This window comes from Parastagonospora nodorum, assembly GCF_000146915.1.
Source record: "Parastagonospora nodorum SN15 chromosome Unknown scaffold_14, whole genome shotgun sequence".
Taxonomy (NCBI): domain Eukaryota; kingdom Fungi; phylum Ascomycota; class Dothideomycetes; order Pleosporales; family Phaeosphaeriaceae; genus Parastagonospora; species Parastagonospora nodorum.
The window spans coordinates 709,926-730,991 of NW_001884562.1; the positions used below are offsets into that span (position 1 = coordinate 709,926).

A 21,066-nucleotide genomic window follows, 5' to 3' on the forward strand; every position below is an offset into this window, starting at 1 on the left:
TTCTCCGAGCATTTGATTGTCTCGACACCCCTCTTTCGCTTGAAGCCAAGACACTCTATCATAAACAAGTCGACGCCTTTGGGCAGGTGTTTGGATAGATTTCTTAACCAACCTGTCTCATTGGATAGAATCGACCATGTGCACCATACTTTGAGAGCCATCGTCCTCGGTACCTTGGCCGATGTAGATGGCCAAGACGCAGCGTTGCAACCGATTTAGGGCTTTTGGGAAGGTGTTCTGAAACGCATGGTCGTAATTGGAGGGTTTGAGGGAAGTCCGTGTAGCATTGTATGCTATAGACTAGGAAGACCCTGGAGTAGATGAAAGGGACGCAAGTGATGGATAGATCGACTAGGATACATGTTTACACCGACAAGGCTTGGATTTCTATAGATGGGAGTATATGTACAAGATTCATCCCGCGCCCATTCCATCTCCTTACCCACACCCACACTCGCTCCCCCACAACCGCCCATCATGCACTTCCCTTCGATCCTCTGCCTAGCTGTCTACGCCAGCTCCGCCTCCGCCGCGATATCATGGACCCTGGCTAAAGCCTCCAACCCCACCGCCGACCAAACCGATGCCTACGCCCGCATCACCCTCGCCATGCAACGCGCCACCGCACGCTACGCGCAACACTCCTCGCTCTCCAAAACCGTGCGCGTCGCCTACGCACCAGGCGTCCCCACGGCCGAGGCAAACTACAACGGCGACCTACGCTTCGGCAGCAACCGCGCGTACATGAACGAGCGCACGGCGATGCACGAGATCAGCCACACGCTTGGCGTGGGCCAGACGGCGAACTTTGACCGGTTGTGTGCGAGTGGGGATTGGAAGACTGCGTTGCCGCTTTTGAGGAGTTGGGACGGGAGTGCGGCGAAGATCAATTGTGGGGGGAGTCACTTTTGGCCGTATGGGTTGAATTATGATACCGAGTGGAGTGAGACGAATGCGAATCGGCATGTGCAGATTATGCAGGCTATGGTTAGGGATGGGATGTGAGTGGATGTGAGGAAGGGGATGGGAGCGGGGGGAGATGGTGTATATAGTTGATGAAGCAAATGGATTGATGACTTCTTGCAATGCTTTCTGGCTCTTTCGCTGTTGTGGATTCATCTTACCATCTGTCATAGCGATACTGATTTTTGATCGTTGGGCGTATCAGACCCGTGTGGCCCAAATTCTCGGATTTATGTTATTTTGACAAGATGTATGATGACTGTGGGGACATGTTGGGCAGTCAATACCTACCGTCCCCTGCCGAGTAGGATGACAGATCTAAATTGATACCGACATTTGTCGGCACATATCAACGGAACCCGTTGAGACGAGCAGGCAGTGCAAAGTAGCGCGTACTCAAGTCTTTGTAATTCTTTTGCCCCCTGGGATTTGCCGTCGTGCGGATGATCATGCGCCAATTGAGGCTGTGGTATTTGTAAGTCATCATCAAAGCTTCGTTGTACCCTTACCATCGGCATCGCGCAGTGAAGGAGGCGGTCAAGGACTTGCATGAGAATAATCGACCATGTATGTGTATCGAGCGAGCGCGTCAGAACAGGGTGGGGAAAGCTAGCGTTGGGCGCGAAGCCACATCCACAGCATCATCGTCACAGCATCATCCCTCCAACCCTTTACACATTCCTGCACTCTTTAGGCCACCACACCAGGAACGCCCAGCTGTCGTCATCCCGAAAGCTACATTTCAGCCACACTTAGAGGCTGCGTAGCCGCTTGGAGTCTCTTGGCTGGTCACGACGGTGCCGTTTTCCGAGGGCTGGCAGTGGTACCAAGACTTTCCTGCCTTGTTTTCCGCCATAGGCACTCAAAACAACACACGATGACTGGCCAGGATCGACAATTGTGGCACCGGTTTCCCAGCATTGATGTCAATGTGGCATTCTGGATGATTTAGGTCTCCTCCCAAGTCTTGTTTCTGACTGCGCATGGCCATCTACTCAGATGCGCTGGCCGATAGCCGTGATCATTGTTTGTTGGCGCTACAGACCGCTGCTTCTTAATATTTGAGGGATGCGCAGTCTAGCGGCATGATTCCCACGATTCTCACTTCTCGCTACATTCAATCTTTCGTCCTTGCTGGTCTAATATTATATGCAATGCCATATATCTCTAGATCGCTTTACAGTCTCCGCTCGCGTCTTGCATTTGTTCTACTTGTCACAGCGTTTTGTCACCAACAACATCTCTTCTTCGTGTCTCGACAATCACTGGCGGCGAAATATTCAGCAACCGAGTTTGAAGTTGCCCGTCCAGAGCTCCATCCAAGATTCGAAAGACCAGATGACGAGGATGCGGAATTTCAGGACGATCTCATAGCGAATCGTGACGACTGGACAGTCCTGGGCGAAGGCTGGGAGGGCAAAGTGTTTGCCTATAAAGATTCGGTCATCAAGACCTTCACACCGGGCCGGAGTCCGTTCCGTAATTGCGCATCTGGTGCTACAAACGAGAAGTGGCCCACCGAAATTGCCGCCTCATTACGGTTCGGAGGATTCGACCAAGAAGTCAATAACGGTGATGCTGGAAACACTACTTTCGAGGGCTTCCTTCCTGTGCGAGCATACTTCAAGGCAGCGCTTTCTCCCGCGGAGGACCCGGAATGGCATCTCGTGACACCACTGGTAGAGGACGGTAATCTGAAGGATCTTGCGAAGAGATTGTCTCGCGAAGTAAAGGACAATAGCGTTAGAGAGATTGACGAACACTACCGACCCGCATTTGAACGTCTTCTCCAGAACTTGCAGACACTTCACGAAGCACGATACTGCCACGACGATATCAAACCAGCAAACATCTTCGTCCAGGAAGACACGAATTGGTTGTTAGGCGACCTAGGGAATGTTCGCCATGTTTCCCACGCCTACCACTCGTCCCGGCTATGGCAGGACAACAATCAGTTGAAGGACTGTCGCGCCAATGACATCATGAGGGCACTCAAGTCCTACCTGCAATTTATTAGAGCTGCCAGCCCAAATCAGCAGCAATTTGATGTCGATTTCTTAGAGCGGAGAGAACCATTAAGCCGCCTTTTCTGGACAGCGTCGGCCGGCGCACCCAAGATGAGCGCAGCAAAACTCCAGCACCTCTCTGCTGTGGAGTACCCTCATCGCGCTCCCGTGCCACACTCAGATGAGCAGACTTCAGAAATCTTGAAGCTTTTCAGGCATTGGAGCTTGCGGAAAGCGGTAGATCATGCTTTGGAAACGAGGATTGGCGAGAAACTGGCGCGGTGGTGGGGAATAGTTAGCATATTTGGTGTTCCGGAGAACAAAACTTGCGGCTTTTGATACCCTGGAGATATTGTTTGTTTGATATTTTATATGAGTAATGAATAACGCGGTACATTTTTGACCAAATGATAGTTGTGTCTAGCCTTCTTCTTTCACTAACGCCGTCGCCAGCTATTTATTCACTCGCGACTATCTACGCTTAGCACGGATCGCATGCTTCCTTCCCAGTAGCTTCAGCTACTATTAGCGAGACACGCATTAATAACGCTAGCAGAGAAGCTGATATAACTCAGGCGACTTGGTCAAGGTTGATCACGATGCGCTTGCATGTTAGCATGTTACCGATTCAGCGGAAGCCAATCAGACATGTAAAAAGTGGTATCCCTCCCACGCATACCATATTCTTCGAAGAGAGTACAAGAATCCCCATGTGCTTTGCCTGTCGACATGCTTTATACTCCACACAAAAAAACCCAACATGTCAAGCACCAAGCCCAAATCCAATCGTCATCCATCTGCTTACAATGCCGAGTTACGTCTCAGGAACTTCGGAGTATTTTCCATTGTAGCTCTACGTGACTACACTATACTTATCATCTTCGTGGGGACTTTTTGGTTCTGGATTCAAGCCATCCCAGCCACTGTGCCCATACCATTCCCTATGCGCTGGGCATGTATCGTGGCCTTCTGGCTCGAGACAATAAGTAAAAACGCCTTCTTCTTCAAAATCATTACCGCTCTAGCAGCTCAGTGTATATCAAAGATCGAGGACGAGAATCATTCACGAGACTGTGACTTGGCGACACGCACCACAAACCTCGAAGATTGGATTCTGGCGAACTTTTGTGTCATAGCTGGTCTGTCAAGCATCGGTCTTACGGCACAATACTGGAGGAGAGTTCTTTCGCTCATGGTACAGTTCTTAATGAATATTATTACGCTTGGGATTTGGATGTCGTTTTGCTGGACTTTGATAATTGGAGGTCTTCTCTCGCTATTCTGGTTCATCAAATGGACTATACGTCGTTACCGGAAAGCCAAGGGGATCGAACAGGATGAGGCATGGCGCTTCCTGATTGCTGGCAGTGCCATTCGAATGTACAACATATCACAAGGACCCAAGGCGGATAGAGTGCTGGAGCAAGTTCTTGAAGTCAGTGATTTTATGTTTCAGGGACTGACTGCGCTACCGAAGTTCTGGTTGGACATAATCGGCTTTCACATTGGCAGAGGGCCATTTTTCAGTAAGTCCAAGGCTAAGATCTGACGAGATGAAAGACTCACGCCCCTTAGACCGTCTACCAGATGGCTGGAAGGCTGAAAGAAAAAACTGTAAAACGCCGGAGGACATACAAAGATTCTTCGCGGTGCTCCTTTCATGTTTTGGTAAAACATTAGATCAAGAAGAAGACAACGAAAAAGAACCCCAAGATCACGAGGAAGCCTATTTCCACCCATCTGTATTTGAGCAGGAGCCAAACCCCGTCATTTTTGCCCATCTACGAGGTGAGCCTCTAAGCTCACCGGATTCCGGTCGTGCCGAAGCAAAGAATACGTCCGAATGCCATCTCATGGATACAGCGGAAATAGATGGAGGAGTTTTTCCTGAGGTGGATGTCCATATTGACGACACAATTGGCCCCAAGAACGTTCAAAAGACTCCCTTTGTGCCCAGTCACAACTGCCCAACAACAATATCCGTCAATCTCTCTTCTTTCCAATGCACGGAATGCTTATATGTCGCCAGGAAAAAGAACAAACTCAAGTATGCCACAATTTCCTCACCCAAGTCTGCTTACACTGATTTATGGTAGTAAGCATATCAAACAAAAGCACGAACGCCCATATGGATGTGCCCATTACGGTTGCAAACAGACCTTCGGTCTTCGAACACATTTGGAGCGCCATCAAACGACGCACACAGAAAAGAAGGAATTCGAGTGCTCGAATGTGTTTTGCAAAACACAATTCACACGCGAGGATAATCTCAAAAGACATATCAAAGGGTGCATCGCTTCTACATGAGTACACACGACACGATCCATTTATCCGCAGAGAGATGAGTCATACCCATACATGATTTTGATCGGCAACAATGAACTCGGGATGCTGCCGGCGAAGTAGGGCGAGTGCGTTCAAGCGGAAATGATGCATTGATGGGCTGCAAAGCATACCTTTGAAGTGATGACTATACAAGACAAATTCTTTCTAGTCTAGCTAGAATTACACACAATGTCATGGACAACATAGGGCTTGTTGTCGCGTCTTTGTTGCTTTGTTCGAACTGTCGCTTGTTCACCTTCCCCAGCAAAATCAATTCATCTGCTACCAGGAAAAACATCTCGATCTTCTCTAACTACTAAACCCTGAAACGTTTCAAATCCATATTTAATAACAACACGAGCAATGTATCTCAAGATGGCCGGTCGATACGGTCTACGTGATCGCGCAACGATAAAACCACCCAAGAGACTCATCGATGAAGTTGAGAGTCCACCAAAGAGGAGAAAGGTGACCGACGCTCAACCTGCAGTGCCTGCGGCAGATCCTGATGTACCTGTAGCGCCGATTGTACCTCCCGCTCCCGTAGCACCTGTTGCACGCCCGGCGCCCGTTGCGCCCATCATAGCAATTGTGCCTCCCACTCCTACTGCACCTACCGTACCAACCGCTCCTGCCCCTCCAGGAAGTGATCATGAAGAGGACATTGATGACGTCCACCGGCCCGTGAGAGGAAAAAAATATGTTGGTTTCGTGGATGATGAAACTCCTCCTCCCACCCCTCCCACCCTTCCGCATGGGCCGATGGGATCACAATGGGTTGATTTACCAGGGGAGCTCCGCACGATGATCTATCCGGAATCAGGCTTCAAGAAGATTTTGAAGCCAATATTCGGATCAAAGCGACTTGAGCGTGGCGACTTGTTTGAGGCCATGGTCGTGCTTTATGTGGTTGATTCTGGTATCCAATTCACTCGTCGCAGTGAGTTTCCTGGTGTCCGTGAACTAGAGCGAGACTACAACAAGGCTCATAACCACCAGTTGAAAGTTTTTGTTCACTGGGACTGTGTGGAGCAGATCATCCCATTTTTACGCTTGGTGAAGGAAGCAGTTTTCGCTGATGCAGCCTGGAGAATGGAACATGGGAACACCTTCCCACCACCGGAGCGGAAAGCACCGTGCATCGATGCACCTATTCTCAATTACTTGAGAAGGACTCACCCTCAAGGTGAAGACTTGGTCCTTCCTGCACTTGAGCAACAAGCTCTCGAGAATCTCCTGGAGATTGCTGTACATGGATTCTATCAGACAAGCCCACCTACACTTATGGATCCTGAGCCACTGATAATCAGTATCCTTCTCCCCACCCGAACAGAATTCGAACCAGCAGTCGGTAGTGAAGTTTACCGGCTGCTCCGCCATCCCTTCGACGATCCTACCTCAGGCATAGTCTGGCGGTGGCCAGATCCAAGGACTATTCAGTACGTGATGGAATCTGCTGCCGTTGAGAATCCCACCTTCCCTGCGATTATATTGGCTACAGTTGAAGATGTCGCCTTGAGTGATGACTTTGAAAGGACATTCTCCAGGTCCCCACCGGATCCGCTGATTCCTTATCTGGTTTGAGAAGCACGACATGACTGAGACTGAGATTGCGACCCGTCGAGTAGACGAAAATGGGTTTTGGAACTATTTGTTTGCGAAAGATAGGAGGATACATGCTATGCGGCAAGAAGTCTACCAAGCACTCTTCGGGTAAACTACCATGCGAAATTAAAATTTGTATGATATATTCAAAAAAGTTTTAGTTATTGTATCTTATCGTCGTGGAAAGTTATCAACGTGATTGATTACGCATTGTTGCTGGGCCTAGTGCTGGTAACAGGAGATCTGTTTTTGTTTGTATGATTGCGAATGTGTCGAAGGAAAAGTATTTGAGGATTGATGGATAGATCTATGTGAGCTGGCACGGGTTCTCCCAGGTTACAGAGCCAGGTCTATCCGGGATCAGTTTGCGTACTTAAGCCTAATCCGCAAGAAGCTTGATAGAAATTCACTGATCTATAAAATTCAATTCCTCCGAGTTTGTCCAGCCTCAACATTGTCAACAGAATGGCAATCCGATTTTTGTTTGAACATGCTCCAGTATACGCAGGATCTTCTCATCCTCGAAGCGTCTGCCAACAATTTGCAAGCCCACAGGAGCGCCGTGAAATTCTTCCGGGTCCCACAACTTGCGATTATCTTCGTCGTGCCCGCTCAAGGGCTTGGTATCGTCTTCCCACCGATCCACTGTTTTGTCGACTTTGCATACCGGGAATACGACGCCAGGATAGTCGAGAAGATTCCATTGACTTGTGTAACTCCAGTACTTTGCTGTATTGTGCTTTGGTGCCACGCCTGGGCCGACAGGACAAAGTAGTGCGTCGATGCCGTATTTGTTCCAGTGTAGGGCATACTCTTTTCGGTATGCTTCGCGCTCTTCGTACCAGTAGGCGAGCTCGCCCACTGAGAGCCTCTTGACGCATGGGTTATCTTTGATGATCCATTCTGACAAGGGACGCCATGGCTCTCCTGATTTGGCAATGTCATCGTCATCCGCTTCACCACCGTCAGGGTAATACAATGAGGACAGAATCGCCCACGCCTCATCGTGTAGATGTGGTGTAAATTCGACCACCTCAGAACCCGTCTCTTTCAGTCGGTCTGTGACAGCTTTCAGAGCGCGTGTAATGGGTGGGTGTGGCCGCACAACACCATCATGCCAGAGAACTCCGACTTTGAGAGGTCGATGATCTCGAGGTAGATCATAATCACGCCACGGCATCGGTATCAATGCTGGCTCGGTCAGCCATGGTTCGGAATCAATGATGGTCTTCATGAAGAGCTTGAGTCCAGATAACGACGTTGAGAGAGGGCCAAGAACGGTCTCCACAGAATCGGCACCTGCCATCATATATCCCCAGCCATCAGTGGGAAGTCGGAAAGCCGTTGGCTTCAGGCCATATATACCACAGTTTGCCGCCGGACTTCTTATCGAGCCACCTACATCCGAGCCGATTCCAAGGCACGAGCCACGTAAAGCAACGAGCGCACCCTCGCCCCCAGAACTCCCGCCAGACGTGAGGCTCGCGTTGTAAGGGTTCGTAGTGACGCCATACAAGTTCGAGTCTGTCTCAAGATGCATCATTGTCTGCGGGACAGTCGTACGGCAATGGAAGACAGCACCTGCATCATGGAGTACTTGCAGGATGTGAGCGTCCTCTTTAGATATCACATCCCAGTGAGAAACATAGCCAGTTGTACATCGAAGCCCTGCGAAGCCAATATGTTCCTTGACACTGATGGGAAGGCCGTGTAACGGGCCAATTGGACGCTTATGGAGTGCGAAGAAATCGTCTAACTCTTTTGCTTGGGATAGCGCACGATCAGGAAGGAGTTCGGTGACGCAGTTGGTCAGACTGTGAGCAATTACAGCTCTCTGTAGGAAGGCAGTGGTGACCACGACGGCTGATACTTCGCCAGCTGCCAGTGATCTGATCAACACCTCTGGCGGGCTGTCCGTGATGGCCAAGAGACTAGGGTCAAGCAGCTTCCCTGGTATATTCATGGCATTCTTCGGAACACTCGTTGCAACATGCGGCGCAGGAGGTGACAGCTGCGCTATAGACTCATCTCGATAGTCCTGTGCTTCTTTCGCGATGTCTTGCCATGGTCGCCGCGCCGGTGCGGATGTCATGGCAAAGTCAGCGGGTACTCAGTTCTAGCAGTCACTGTTATCGGAACGATGATGTTACTCTTTCGAAGACGAACGCAAGACGCAACGTCTGGAGTAATCGCGAGTCTTGATGTAGATGCTGAGTCAGCCGTCGAGCCGGCGAAATGTAATCCCGATTATCTTCCCGAGCCTGGCCATTACATCAGCGCGCCAGGGTCCAATGTTTTCCTTCAGACCCTACTAGTCCCTCACAGATCCTTTCATTGCTGGTTCCTGATTGTGTAGACCTGCTTGCGTGTATGTACTGAGTGCCAAAGATAATGAAACTTGTTTCACCTTGTCTCCCACTTCGCTCATTCTCATTCTCACTTGCCTCTCCTCGCTCTGTATTGCGCCTGCCATCTCCAACTAACACAGCCCGTAGCATCTTCTCACCACTCCACTTCACACACAACTACAGCACAAACACGACGATGCCTCCCCCACCCAAGCGCAAGTGGCCAAACCGTCCACGAGGCGGCGGCGGCGCAAATGGCTCAGCGTCTGGTACGCCCACAACACCTCGCAGCACTGTTGCCCAGCAGCCTAAGAGGCCCAAGGTCGAAGATGCGGCGCCAGCGGCAGAGGGCGTAGACGTGAAGCAGATGTACAGCACTTCTGCTGGTAACGCGTCTGCAAAGCCTTTCTCCGAGTTGAGCAGCGTACTGGACAAGTCGCTGCTCGACGGCCTGGACAAGATGGGATTTGAGTAAGAGCACATGTGGCAATATTACTGTACGTATGTTAACAGCATCCAGATTCATGTCACCTGTACAACAAAAAGTGCTTACTGAACTTCCCTCCCTCTCGTCCGACTGCGTTGTGCAGGCCAAGACCGGCACCGGCAAGACGGTCGCCTTCTTGCTCCCCGCCATACAAAACCTCCTGGCTGGTAACATGCCCCCCAGGGGCAAGGTCGCGATTCTCGTCGTCTGCCCCACGCGAGAGTTGGCCCTACAGATTGCAAAGGAGTGCAACGGCGTCACCGCATGCCTGCCACGCAAGATGGAGTGCCACACTGCTTTTGGCGGTACGTCCCGTGCCTCCAACCTGAAGGCCTTCCTCAACGGTAACCCTACTATTCTCGTAGCCACGCCAGGTCGTCTCGACGATATTCTGGGCGAGGAGCACGTCCGTGAGCGCTTTACCCACCTGAAGACTGTGGTCCTTGACGAGGCCGACCAGATGCTTGACGCTGGTTTCGCGCCTGCCGTCAAGAAGATCCTAAGGCGGATCCCACCTAAGAGCGACGGCTGGCAGGGCATGTGCTTCTCCGCTACGTTGCCCAAGGAGGTGCTCGATATCGCGAAGATTGTGCTATTCCCAGGATTTACTCATCTCACGACAGTTGATCCGAACGAGGTACCCACCCACGAGCGCGTACCACAGTACTTCCTCTCGGTTCCCAATGTTGGACAGACCTTTGCCGCACTTTCCGCTCTGATCCAGGAGGAGCACAAGCAAGACCCGACTGACTTCAAAGCCATCGTTTTTGGGACAACAGCCAATGGAGTTGGCCTGCTATACGACCTGTACAAGCATGCCTTGCCTCAATTCCGAGTGTTTGAGCTGCACAGCCGCATGTCGCAGCCCATGCGAACACGAACCACAGCACAGTTCAAGGAGGCGACCAGCGGCATTCTCTTCGCCTCAGACGTTGTCGGACGTGGCATGGACTTTCCTAACGTTGGTCTCGTTGTCCAGCTTGGCTTGCCTTCCTCTACTGAGCAGTATGTGCACCGTGTTGGTCGTACTGCGCGTGCCGGCAAAGATGGCCGAGCTGTACTCGTGCTGTTCGAAAAGGAAGCATTCTTCCCCAGGATCAACAGAACACTGCCTATTAAGCCCTACCCCGTTGACATTGCAGCAAAGGTGCCCGAACAGGAGGCGGCCATTACCAGGGCATTCGCGAATGTTGAAGAGGAAGCCAAGGCGAAAGCCTACCAGGCGTTCCTTGGCTACAACAAGACTTTCCTCAAAAAGCTACAGCTCTCGACAACAGAGCTGGTGCGTGTGGCGAACGAGTACTCGAGGGCTATGGGCTGCCCAGAACCGCCTTTGATCGAGAAATCAACTATTGGAAAGATGGGATTGAAGGGCGTACCAGGTCTGAATATTGGGTCGCGCAGGCACTAGGTGGTACGAAGCTCGGCCACGAGTGCCGCATGAGCCGCAAAGACCAACACCATAGCATTGCGCCTGCTACTCTTACACACGATGCCATGTGTCAGTGATTACGACCCGATGGACGATCATAGAGCTCATTTCACTACAGGCCGTTGGCTGCGATCGATCCCAACGAGCGATTCTTCATTCGCGATTCTCATACTGTCTTACTTTTCTCGGCGTTCATCACATAGACTTGCTCTTCATATAGATTGCGCCTTGGTGGCGCTTAGAACTACCTCGGTAACCTGAGACCCTAAGACGATGGACGCAAGGGAGGATAATGAACACACGAAATCAAGTTGCAGAAATTACTTTGCTGCTCCACACAAACGCTTTACAAGCATGTCCCCAAACATTTCCACGCATTTGTCTACAACTGTTTTTAATTTCGTTTCAACTCTTTGGTCTCCACTAATTTTCTTTTTCAAGAGGCCTGGAAACAAGTAGGAAACATGATATCAAGAGACGGAGATTGCTGTCGGAAAAGCCATGCTCATGGACATGTATCACCGTTGGATGATGTACGCCAAATGGCTTTTGGGCTGAAGGCAAGAACGTTGCCGTTGATTATGGTAACACTCTGCAATGGCCCTTTCTGCTCTTGCAGCGCCTGGGCTGAAGCCACTTACGCTTATTCACCACGAGCTTATGCCATTAATGAACGTCGTCAGGCCTACTATCTTGGCTGTAAAGTATTTGTTGAGGCTTGTGGAGAGACTTGAGAATTGACGTGACACCGAGACGCGTTCAACAGCTGAAGCGTAGTCCGCTGAGCATGGCAGAGAAACGAAAGGACCATCGGAGGCGTGATTGTGCTTCGGAACCTCACAAAAGCAGTATCCGTCGTACGATCTGTTCCAACGCCATGAGGTTTTTCGCCCACTGGCCGTTGGCAACCTCGGCGCTGATGGCAACCAGCATGCTTAGTCGCATTGGTCTCTGATCAGTTCAATGTACTGACATAGTACATGGATGACCTTCTTCAGCGCCTTACTGAACAGGATCCGCAGCGCATGTATATATACTGACCTGGCTGCCGATGATAGACCTCAGCCAGCAACCACACTCGCTTCTTCTTTCAATCCGTTCGCTCAAGCACCTTGGCTCTCTTCGAGATGCTTCTTCCCGCAGTTCTTGCTGCGCTTGCAGCCGCCTCAGTCGCTACAGCTCAAAATGTTACATCGTCTCTCACCAGCTGCACCACGAGCTTCGGCATGTCGCCCATAACCACAGGCACGGTACCAACCTCTGTGGCCTGGCCCTTTCAAACGACCATGAATGTCATCAACATTACATCCACAAGCTGCTCGACCGTATTCGCCACTCGATCTGCCTCGACCATTACAGATATCATGATGACGACCATGACCGTGGCAGTAACGACAACATCTGTACCATCTCCAACAACCGTCGCCACACCTGCTGGCTTCTTGCCACTCCTCGTCTTCAACCCCGCTGGCCCCACTGCTACAGGTGCCATCTCGCGCTTCAAGCGCTTCGAACTCGAAGGCCGCGATGCTTTTGACGCCCTGCAGATTCTCAAGCGCCAGGCCCAGACTCCCAGGAACAACACCGCCGGCTTCGCGGTCGACAGGAACGGCCATACTACGAACCTCCGTCGAAGGTACCCTCAGCGCGTCGACTGTGATGTTGTCGTTAACATCAGGAGCACAAGCACGAGGATCATTGCTGGGCCTGTCGAGACTGTGTGGGCGAGTGGAGGCCCGATGGCGACAGCGATGAGTACCAGCACGGTTATGACGACGACAACTTTCACAGCTGTCATGCCCAGACGCACGATTTATGCTGCGTGTCAGTCGAACAATATTGGTAAGCTGATGCACGAATGATTGGTACGGAGAACATGTCACTGACGAGAAACAGTAAACTCAATCCAAGGAGCGACCGGCGAGACGCTGATTTTCGACCGCGTGATCTACCGCCCAGCTGAAGGCTTCCCAATTTCGAACGAACTCATTACCGACACGGACGATGCGGAAGGATGCTGTATCGCGTGCCAGAGAACTGTAAGCCATATGCACTTGTTCATTGATAGTCACTAACCCAGATCCCCAGCCCTACTGTGCCGGCTCCTTCTTCGTCCCCTCCCTCTCCGAATGCCACCTGCGCCTCACCCAGGCACCCACACACTCCAATACCACCCTCACCGCACCCCGACTCCTCTCCCTCCCCTACAACGCCACCTACCCAATCCTCAACTCCACCAACCCAATCGCCATGCCAATGCCCATCGCCACAGGTACATCTCCATCTACGCCTCTCAGCACCGCAGCGCCAACGTGTGGCAAGGGCAGTTTGAGCCTCTACCTGGGCACTATCCAGGGCCAGACGGACTTCCCGATTGAGTACGCGCTGGCGATGAGTAATGGGCCTTGTGGCCGGTTTACTGTGTGGCCGGTGCCAGTGAATGAGAGTCTGGATACAAGACTGGTGGATCCGCCGATGGGGAAGAGGAGTGTTAGATTGACTTTGTGAGGGGGTGGGAGATGGGGGATGAGGGGGACGTAAGAAAGGATTGGACTGGTGTATCGAAGATGATGACGAGCAGGGGACATTTGTTCCTCTTCCAATCAAACAACTGGTGGTGTTGGGTTGTATTTGCTCGATGGGGTTGGAGATTTTCTCGTCCACGTCACTCGCTTACTTTCTGGACATGTGCTATTTTCACAGACGCATTTTCCTTGTTCATTCGATTCTAAACATTGTCTTTGTAGATTGAATTGTTGGTGGATTGTTGGTGGCTTTTTTTTGGCGGGATCTAGAGTTGTATAGTCACGAAGAAAAATGAAGAATATGCCCCATACATTTGCAGCTCTTTCGTGAAACATGGGTCTGTGCGGTTTCTAGACTCTAATTCTGGAAATCTTGAGGATTTACTTTTCGCAAGGCTGTAAAGTATGTTCCTTGTGGTCTGTGTGCCAAGTGACTGTCTCGGGTTGCGCCACACCGATGGCAAAGTTGAGGGCCGTTTCACACCAGAACTGTCTTTCATAACGGCTTCACATGTCTCTGAAGGAACGAGGAATGACATGACGTTATAGGCACACAATATATACTATCGTTTCCCATGTCTTGGTGCTCGGAGCCACATGCCGCGAAAAATATGTTGAGGTTTGACGTCTCGGTAGACGTACGAATACGATCCGCAGTGATCTTCACAGGCCGCCCCACGCGTGCCGTGATCACCAGCGGATTGAAGTCCGAATCGAGATCTCGAAACAATTGGTTTAGACATGAATATCTTTGAGCAGTCACAGCAACGCATGCCAATGCTGAGAAGCATTCTGGAATCTCAAACGCCACGAGTTGAGGCTGCTTTGAGGTATCACATGGGCTACTGGTGGAATTCCAGCGGGGAACGTCTGACAAGGCAGAGACTGGTAGCGAGAAGGCGTCCCTCGCATCAATGGCCGGTAGGCTACCCGTAGTGCTCGCCCTTAGTGTTGTCTCCTTTCCTGCTCGATCGGTCCGGCAGCTGTCAATGGAGATTTTGCATCCGTGCGGGAGTACTTGGATCGCGATGCAGAGTTGCAAGTATGTACCGTGCCCCGAGGCAGCGCAAATGAATGCGCTGTCACGCGTTTAGGGATGGAAATTGGGCATTCGCGATGGAGAGTCTGGAACTGCGTCGAGTTGCATGGGATGGTTGGACTCCGCTTTCAGCTGCAGCCAGGGTGATCCGCGTCGTCCCTTGTCGAGTTTCACGCAGTCGCCCTATGGTTTGGGCAAAGGCTGCCAATCGTTTGTGCCTCCCTGCACATAGGTGAACCATTAACCACCGAATGGGGACGCTGCTCGCAGAGCGAGAGGTACCCGTCTCACGTTTCGCGTGGTGCAGGCGCTTGCGAATGGGAGCCTTGCGTCGACTGTGTCTGCGACGGCGAACAGGCAAAAAGCAAACCGTCGGAACTGGGCGTTGATGACAGGCGCCTGATAGCGCAATCTGCAATCTTCGAGTGCGAACAGCTGGCTAGCTCGAGTGGCTTAAGTGCCGGTACGGGGGATGTTCCTGGGAAGTGGTCAAAGAATGACGCGAGCTTGGACAGGCTTGTAAAGGACGCGTCGAGGGCGGGTGTCTTGATTGGCGGAGAGGCCCTTGCACCACCGCTCCTTCCTTGCATGGCTGCCAAGGTCTGCGACTGATTGATTCCAGCTTTCTGTTCGCTGTGCCCGCTCGCTCTGGCTGCAACTCCGCATTGCATTACTCAACCGCCTGCACTCGACACGCCCGTGTTGTTTGCTCTCCTGCTCCCACCGCACAATTAACCCAACAGCACCTCCCGCCAGACTTTGTTAAGCAATATTATACGCGCACCCTATCGCGCACCGGCCATTGCACTGCGTCACAGCTGTTTTTAGCGCCCGACAAGCGAGCTGCTCCGCTGCTTCACCTTCTCCGCACAGGTAACCCGGCAGCCCACGCCCCATTGACTCCTTTCTAACCACCACACCGCAGATTCACGACCTTCTGCACCGACAGCGCACGCCTGTCGACCATTGACTTTTGGCACTTGACCGTCTTGTCACGCTCACCCTTGGCCATCGTCACCGCAATTACCGTAAACAGAGCACCCGCAGACCGTGCCCGCCGTCTCGCACCGGCCCATTCTGCAAATCTTCACGCGATTTCACGCGTCATAGCGTCGCACGAGATCATACAAGGTCTCTACAGCCCTCGCCGGCTGTGCACGCCATGGCTGCAGCGCGTCGACACTCCTCCGTGCAGATTTTTCAGGACCCCGTACTCCCTCACGACCACCACCCGTCCAGCCAGCTCGACCCGCGCTACCCGGACCAGTTCGTCTCCGTCACCGACGTGTCGAGCGACTCCCACACCCTCCTCGCGCCCCCGGCCTCCTTTATCGACGCGCATTCACCCCGGAAGACCCGCCACGTCTCTAGCTCACCCCCACCCCAGGCCCTCGCCGAAAAGGGCATCAACGGCATCTCGATCCCACCACCCATGGAGCACCAGTGGACCGACGCGCCGTTGAAGAAGACATTCACATCACATCCCGAGCAACCACACAGCATGACCAGCATGCAGTACTGGAACACATATCCCGCCGGCATGGATAAAGAGAACGTCTACTCCTATCCCGACCCACCCATGTCCGCTATGGCCGCCGCCGCACCCCCGATCAAGCACAGCCTGAAGCGCTCCTTCTCAGATGTGGTACCCGCAGCACCACTACGCGACCGCAGCAAGAAGCAGAAGACCAAGGAAGTCAAGGTCGAAGAGGCGGAAGGCCCGCTGCCCGAGCCCGACGAGATGCCCGCTGTGGAGGACGACGGCGCCAAGCCCTCGTACAGCTACGCGATGCTCATCGGCATGGCCATTCTACGCGCACCCGCCCGCCGATTGACCCTCGCCCAGATCTACAAGTGGATTTCAGACACATTCGCCTTCTACCGCAACTCCCAAGAGACGGGCTGGCAGAACAGCATCCGCCACAACCTCAGCCTGAGCAAGTCGTTCTCTAAGCAGGAACGACCCAAGGACGATCCCGGAAAGGGCCACTACTGGGTTATCAACTCCGGCTTCGAGAAACAGTACCACAAGGTCAAGCCAGTTCGCCGACCTGCCCAGCCAGAGAGCTTTATGTCGGCATACCCCGGAGAATTTCCTCGCCCAAACACGTCAGCATCCGTCAGCTTCCCGCCCATGAGCTCTGCAAAGGGATTCGATTCAAGCAAGTTCCCTGAAGAGCCCGAGCTGCCTTCGTCGGATGCGACCATCCCGAACTCAGATCCTGCCGCCCACGATGGCCATGATCCTCTCAGCATGCCCCCACCGCGCCAGATCCCCTCTTCACCTCCCCCAGCCGACATCCACTCCTCACCGCCTCCACCCATATCGCGCTCGCGTTCCGCTCGAGAGGACACGCCACCGCGTGCTCCCCGCCTCCACTCCAACAGTCGCTCTCTTGGTGGACGCAAGCGCAAGTTCAACGGTCTTGGTGACAGCGGTTACTACTCATCCATCGAGTCGTCTGCGACCAAGGGCCAGGCACTCGGGACCCCTGCTCACCTCCGGAAGCTGATCTCGATCGTCCGATCAAGCGCGGTCGTGCTGAAGAGGAAATTGCGCGGTAGTCCGCGGCTCATAACCTATGACTCACCTACTAAGACTCGGCCCTTCATGAAGCAGCCTAGTAATGGCAGTCTGATGTCCTCGCCGTTCCGTTCCAACCCCAAGCTCGGGGGACCACTTACCCCTGCCGTGGTCTCAAGCGTCCAGCTCTTCCGCTGCTTCGGCCTCGCCCAAATACCAACCTGCGCAACCATCGCAACAAGATGCGAGAGCTCGTTGGCGAGTTCACCTGACAAGAGCCTCGACATGTGAGTCGACACCTCGTTCCTCGACCATAAGACTTGGAGCCCGGCTGTACAGATCCCCAACGAGGAGCACGTCAACCTGGTCGGCTCTGGCTTCGATAACACCTTCGACATCTTTGGCGACTTCCCGTATAACGAGAGCCCCATCAAGCGCAGCGCTAAGCGACCGAGGCTTGTGTAACGCGCCGTCACGACGACGGGCATACTCGCTGACATCACCGGCGCCAAGGCCAATGTGAACTCTCCCACACCTAACTGGAAGATGGCATCCTCTTTCCTCAACATTCCCAACCTATCTCCTATCAAGGGTCTGTCACCACTCAAGGCCCCGCAGCTGAAGTCATCAACCTCCAACCTTGCCCACGGCTTTTCTCTCCCTGGTCCTGGCAAAGAGAATGGCCAAGCTAGCATGTCGTCCGCCAAGTCCTTCGGTGCCACATCTACCCAACAGAACCAACATCAACAGGAGGATGACGACATCTTCCACCTCCTTCACAGCGACGAGTCTGAGCCTGGCATTGATCTTCTCCAAGGCTTTGAGAAGATTGGCGCCCGACCCTCTGCCGTCGCCGCAAACGGATCTCCTCAGAAAGTGTCTGGCCGCCCTGGTCTAGCACGCAGCACCACATCTCGCTTCTAGGCTTGAACCTTACCACCCGGCTGCAACATTGCACGCCCCATTATCTTCTTGACTTCCATATTTGGATTCTTGATATTCTCCACCACTATTCGCGATACCCCTCGTCTTATGTCGTCCTTTCGACTCTCGATATCCCCTGACTTTATTGTTCAAGCGCCTTCTACCACACTTTGCTAGTATCACCTTGGATACATTGCACCTCACGATACCACGATCAACGATACCCACGATAGCGACGGCTGGCCCTTATACGTCTAGTGTTTTAATTCACTATTGCTTCCACTTTTTGGGCAAGGCGTTGGAGGGCTACGTGGGCGAACACATTGGACGCCAACCACTTGCGTCCCTACTACCATGGCGTTTCCCTAATTGCTTTTTTTCTTCTTTTTAGGCTTGCGATACACGTGGTAATGATATGTTTTAGTTGAGAGATTGAAGTGTCGCTTAGGCGCGACGTCTCATTATGAGATGGGAGATGCGAAATGCGTGGATGCGAAACACGATTGATGCATGGAGATGGTATCTCACTCTTGCTGTTTCGCTAGTATACTGGTCAAATGGAATGTTTCTTGACTCTCACATTATTCTGCCTATGATTGAGTGTGACGTGCATTCATTGGAGTCGTCTTATCGACAATTCACACAACGATTTCTCATATTGTTGTATGTTTACTCTTGGTGCGAGGGGTGGTACTTTGGGGGAGGGTGAGCGTTGACGAATGATGAGATCACAGACGCAAGTGGTCTAGAGATCATTTGAGAGTTCTGAGTTCGTGGAGACGGGGATGGAGTGTGCGTATATGACTCAAGCTTGTTGTTTTGACTCGGGATGGCTGTCATTCCAGTGCGTTGCGTCAGCGAAAGGTGTGCCATAACTATGGGAATCAAACTGCTGAAAGGGCAGCTTGTCGTGCGGGATTGTGACATAGGCACCGACAAATGGAAACGCATAATCAGAGACGTGTCGGAAAACAAGGTACATGTAGATGAACTAGTTCGTGCATTTGAGAACTCGGTTAAGATGGTAGAAGTCATGGCGTTGGAGGATCGTAGGCTCGTTGGATGACCTATAATAGATACGATAACATACAGTATTTGAACACGATTCTCCTCAGCTCTACGCTCCCAGTAGGGTGAGCTGATGGGTTTCGATGACCCGATGCTGGGTGTTAGATTAGTCAGAGGCGAACAGATGTGCATCACCTGCCTCACTGTAAATCATTCAAACTTGTTCGTACAAAACGCTACCGCATCACAGGAACAAACTATCTCTCGTACTTATTCACTTCCCTCAGCAGGCGCAGTATAAAAGCTTACTACAAGTTCTGGATCCTACACTATCATTCTCGCAACCTTGGAAGCCATGCTCGAACAGACTAAAACCTTCATCTCCCGCGTAAGCCACCACGCAGAGAAAACATCCTCTCCACTATCTCCCGACCTCATCTTGGCAATCCAGACACTCAAGAGATCCAGCCGCAGAACACACGCAGATCCCAACCTCTTCAAACTCCTCACCTTCCTCTTCAAAATCACGCTGAGCACAACCGGGCCCCCTTCCTCTGGTAATGCAGACGATAGACTCAGCACGATCGCCAGGTTGAAAAGCATTGAAAAAACCGACGCGAAACACAAACTCTGCGACGTTCTCGCTGAGCTCGAGATTCGTGAATAGTGGAAAGGTGGATAAGAGCGGGACGGTCGGTGAGCTAAATCTGACGTGTTAGATGGTTGCGCTGGTGGGGATCGTGGAGGGCTGGGGTGTGAGTTACGAGGATCTGACGAAGCTTGTGAGGGGTTTTCATGAGCATCGAGTGTATGAGAGTGATTTGATGAATGCAGTCATGAAGGCTTATGGGCTTTGGGCTCGGATGAAAGTTGAGGTTTAGAATGGGCGTCGGGGTAGAGATTGTTAGTGTTGAGACTTTTGGTAGTATGGTCTGCGTCCGTGTGGCAAGTTTGATTAGGTGTTGGATTAGTCACAGGTGTAGTTCATATGTATCATTTTCCTTGCTCTGAATCATTTAAACTTGTTCATATAAAAAGCCACCGAATCACTGAAATTAACTGTCTCTCGTACTTCTTCACTCTTCGCTCCCCACAGCAGTCGCAGTATAAAAAGCCCATTACGACTTTTGCATCCTCCACCATCGCTATCGTAAGCCATGCACGAACAAACCAAAACCTTCATCGCTCGTGTGGGAGAATACTTCTCCTTGGCCGAAAGCCCTGCCCTCGCCTCAACCCTCGAAGCTACAATCGACGGCCTGAAAAAACCTAGCTGCTCAACTCCCGTAGATTCCGACCCAGTTACCCTCATCGGCTACCTCTTCAACATCACCCTGATCATCCCCGGACCCCCATCCGACTCTGACGATGAAGATGATACACTCAGCAAGATTATCACCGGGTTGAAAGAAGTTGAAAATAGCGCTGTAAAACACGCGCTATGCAATGTCCTCGTCGATCTGGAGATCCTAGTGTGGGATGAGAAGGATGAGTGTTGGGGGGTTATTTGGGAACATATAACGTGTTGGATGGTAGCGCTATTAGGAATTGTGGAGGGGTGGGGCGTGAGTTATGCGGATCTGATGAGTATTGTGAGTAAGTTTCCTGAAGATCCAGTGTATGAGATTGGCTTGAGGGAAGCGGTTATGCAGGCTTATGAAGTTTTGGCGCGGATGAAGGAGAAAGGAGAGAGTTTGACGGTTTTATTGATTAAGGATAGCCGTGAAGTGTGAGCGGATGGCTCAATTTGAATTTCTAGATACTAAATGCGACTTTACGTCAGTCATTAGCGTCACAGTCTGATCTGTCATTGTGAAACACGAATCGCTGACTGGTTTGCGCGTCGTATAAAAGGCTGGCTTTTGGTTCTCTGGTATATA

At 51.9% G+C, this 21,066-nt stretch overlaps 11 protein-coding genes across 11 annotated transcripts; 9 read left to right on the top strand and 2 right to left on the bottom strand.

Moving 5' to 3' along the window:
* Positions 1-393: 393 nt before the first annotated feature.
* SNOG_09309 (hypothetical protein) lies at positions 394-1,086 on the top strand (the record flags this gene model as incomplete). Its single annotated transcript, XM_001799552.1, has 1 exon — positions 394-1,086. The coding sequence occupies one exon, from the start codon at positions 394-396 to the stop codon at positions 1,003-1,005; it is 612 nt and encodes a 203-aa protein (XP_001799604.1). The 3' UTR covers positions 1,006-1,086.
* Positions 1,087-1,840: 754 nt separating this feature from the next.
* SNOG_09310 (hypothetical protein) lies at positions 1,841-3,308 on the top strand (the record flags this gene model as incomplete). The annotated part of the gene is made up of 2 exons (XM_001799553.1): positions 1,841-1,872; positions 2,147-3,308. 2 exons carry the CDS (start codon positions 1,841-1,843, stop codon positions 3,306-3,308), a joined length of 1,194 nt encoding a protein of 397 aa, XP_001799605.1.
* A 421-nt stretch (positions 3,309-3,729) lies between these two features.
* SNOG_09311 (hypothetical protein) lies at positions 3,730-5,276 on the top strand (the record flags this gene model as incomplete). Its single annotated transcript, XM_001799554.1, has 3 exons — positions 3,730-4,495; positions 4,656-5,016; positions 5,066-5,276. 3 exons carry the CDS (start codon positions 3,730-3,732, stop codon positions 5,274-5,276), a joined length of 1,338 nt encoding a protein of 445 aa, XP_001799606.1.
* A 393-nt stretch (positions 5,277-5,669) lies between these two features.
* On the top strand, positions 5,670-6,878 carry SNOG_09312 (hypothetical protein; the record flags this gene model as incomplete). The annotated part of the gene is made up of 1 exon (XM_001799555.1): positions 5,670-6,878. The coding sequence occupies one exon, from the start codon at positions 5,670-5,672 to the stop codon at positions 6,876-6,878; it is 1,209 nt and encodes a 402-aa protein (XP_001799607.1).
* A 478-nt stretch (positions 6,879-7,356) lies between these two features.
* SNOG_09313 (hypothetical protein) lies at positions 7,357-8,991 on the bottom strand (the record flags this gene model as incomplete). Its single annotated transcript, XM_001799556.1, has 1 exon — positions 7,357-8,991. One exon carries the CDS (start codon positions 8,989-8,991, stop codon positions 7,357-7,359), a length of 1,635 nt encoding a protein of 544 aa, XP_001799608.1.
* Positions 8,992-9,443: 452 nt separating this feature from the next.
* SNOG_09314 (hypothetical protein) lies at positions 9,444-11,145 on the top strand (the record flags this gene model as incomplete). Its single annotated transcript, XM_001799557.1, has 2 exons — positions 9,444-9,718; positions 9,768-11,145. The coding sequence occupies 2 exons, from the start codon at positions 9,444-9,446 to the stop codon at positions 11,143-11,145; spliced, it is 1,653 nt and encodes a 550-aa protein (XP_001799609.1).
* A 1,148-nt stretch (positions 11,146-12,293) lies between these two features.
* Positions 12,294-13,674, top strand: SNOG_09315 (hypothetical protein; the record flags this gene model as incomplete). Its single annotated transcript, XM_001799558.1, has 3 exons — positions 12,294-13,008; positions 13,063-13,205; positions 13,255-13,674. 3 exons carry the CDS (start codon positions 12,294-12,296, stop codon positions 13,672-13,674), a joined length of 1,278 nt encoding a protein of 425 aa, XP_001799610.1.
* Positions 13,675-15,017: 1,343 nt separating this feature from the next.
* Positions 15,018-15,742, bottom strand: SNOG_09316 (hypothetical protein; the record flags this gene model as incomplete). The annotated part of the gene is made up of 2 exons (XM_001799559.1): positions 15,018-15,382; positions 15,643-15,742. 2 exons carry the CDS (start codon positions 15,740-15,742, stop codon positions 15,018-15,020), a joined length of 465 nt encoding a protein of 154 aa, XP_001799611.1.
* A 150-nt stretch (positions 15,743-15,892) lies between these two features.
* Positions 15,893-18,178, top strand: SNOG_09317 (hypothetical protein; the record flags this gene model as incomplete). Its single annotated transcript, XM_001799560.1, has 3 exons — positions 15,893-17,541; positions 17,581-17,715; positions 17,743-18,178. 3 exons carry the CDS (start codon positions 15,893-15,895, stop codon positions 18,176-18,178), a joined length of 2,220 nt encoding a protein of 739 aa, XP_001799612.1.
* Positions 18,179-19,055: 877 nt separating this feature from the next.
* SNOG_09318 (hypothetical protein) lies at positions 19,056-19,853 on the top strand (the record flags this gene model as incomplete). Its single annotated transcript, XM_001799561.1, has 3 exons — positions 19,056-19,154; positions 19,271-19,311; positions 19,502-19,853. 3 exons carry the CDS (start codon positions 19,056-19,058, stop codon positions 19,851-19,853), a joined length of 492 nt encoding a protein of 163 aa, XP_001799613.1.
* Positions 19,854-20,343: 490 nt separating this feature from the next.
* SNOG_09319 (hypothetical protein) lies at positions 20,344-20,919 on the top strand (the record flags this gene model as incomplete). Its single annotated transcript, XM_001799562.1, has 2 exons — positions 20,344-20,680; positions 20,798-20,919. 2 exons carry the CDS (start codon positions 20,344-20,346, stop codon positions 20,917-20,919), a joined length of 459 nt encoding a protein of 152 aa, XP_001799614.1.
* Between the last annotated feature and the right edge of the window lie 147 nt (positions 20,920-21,066).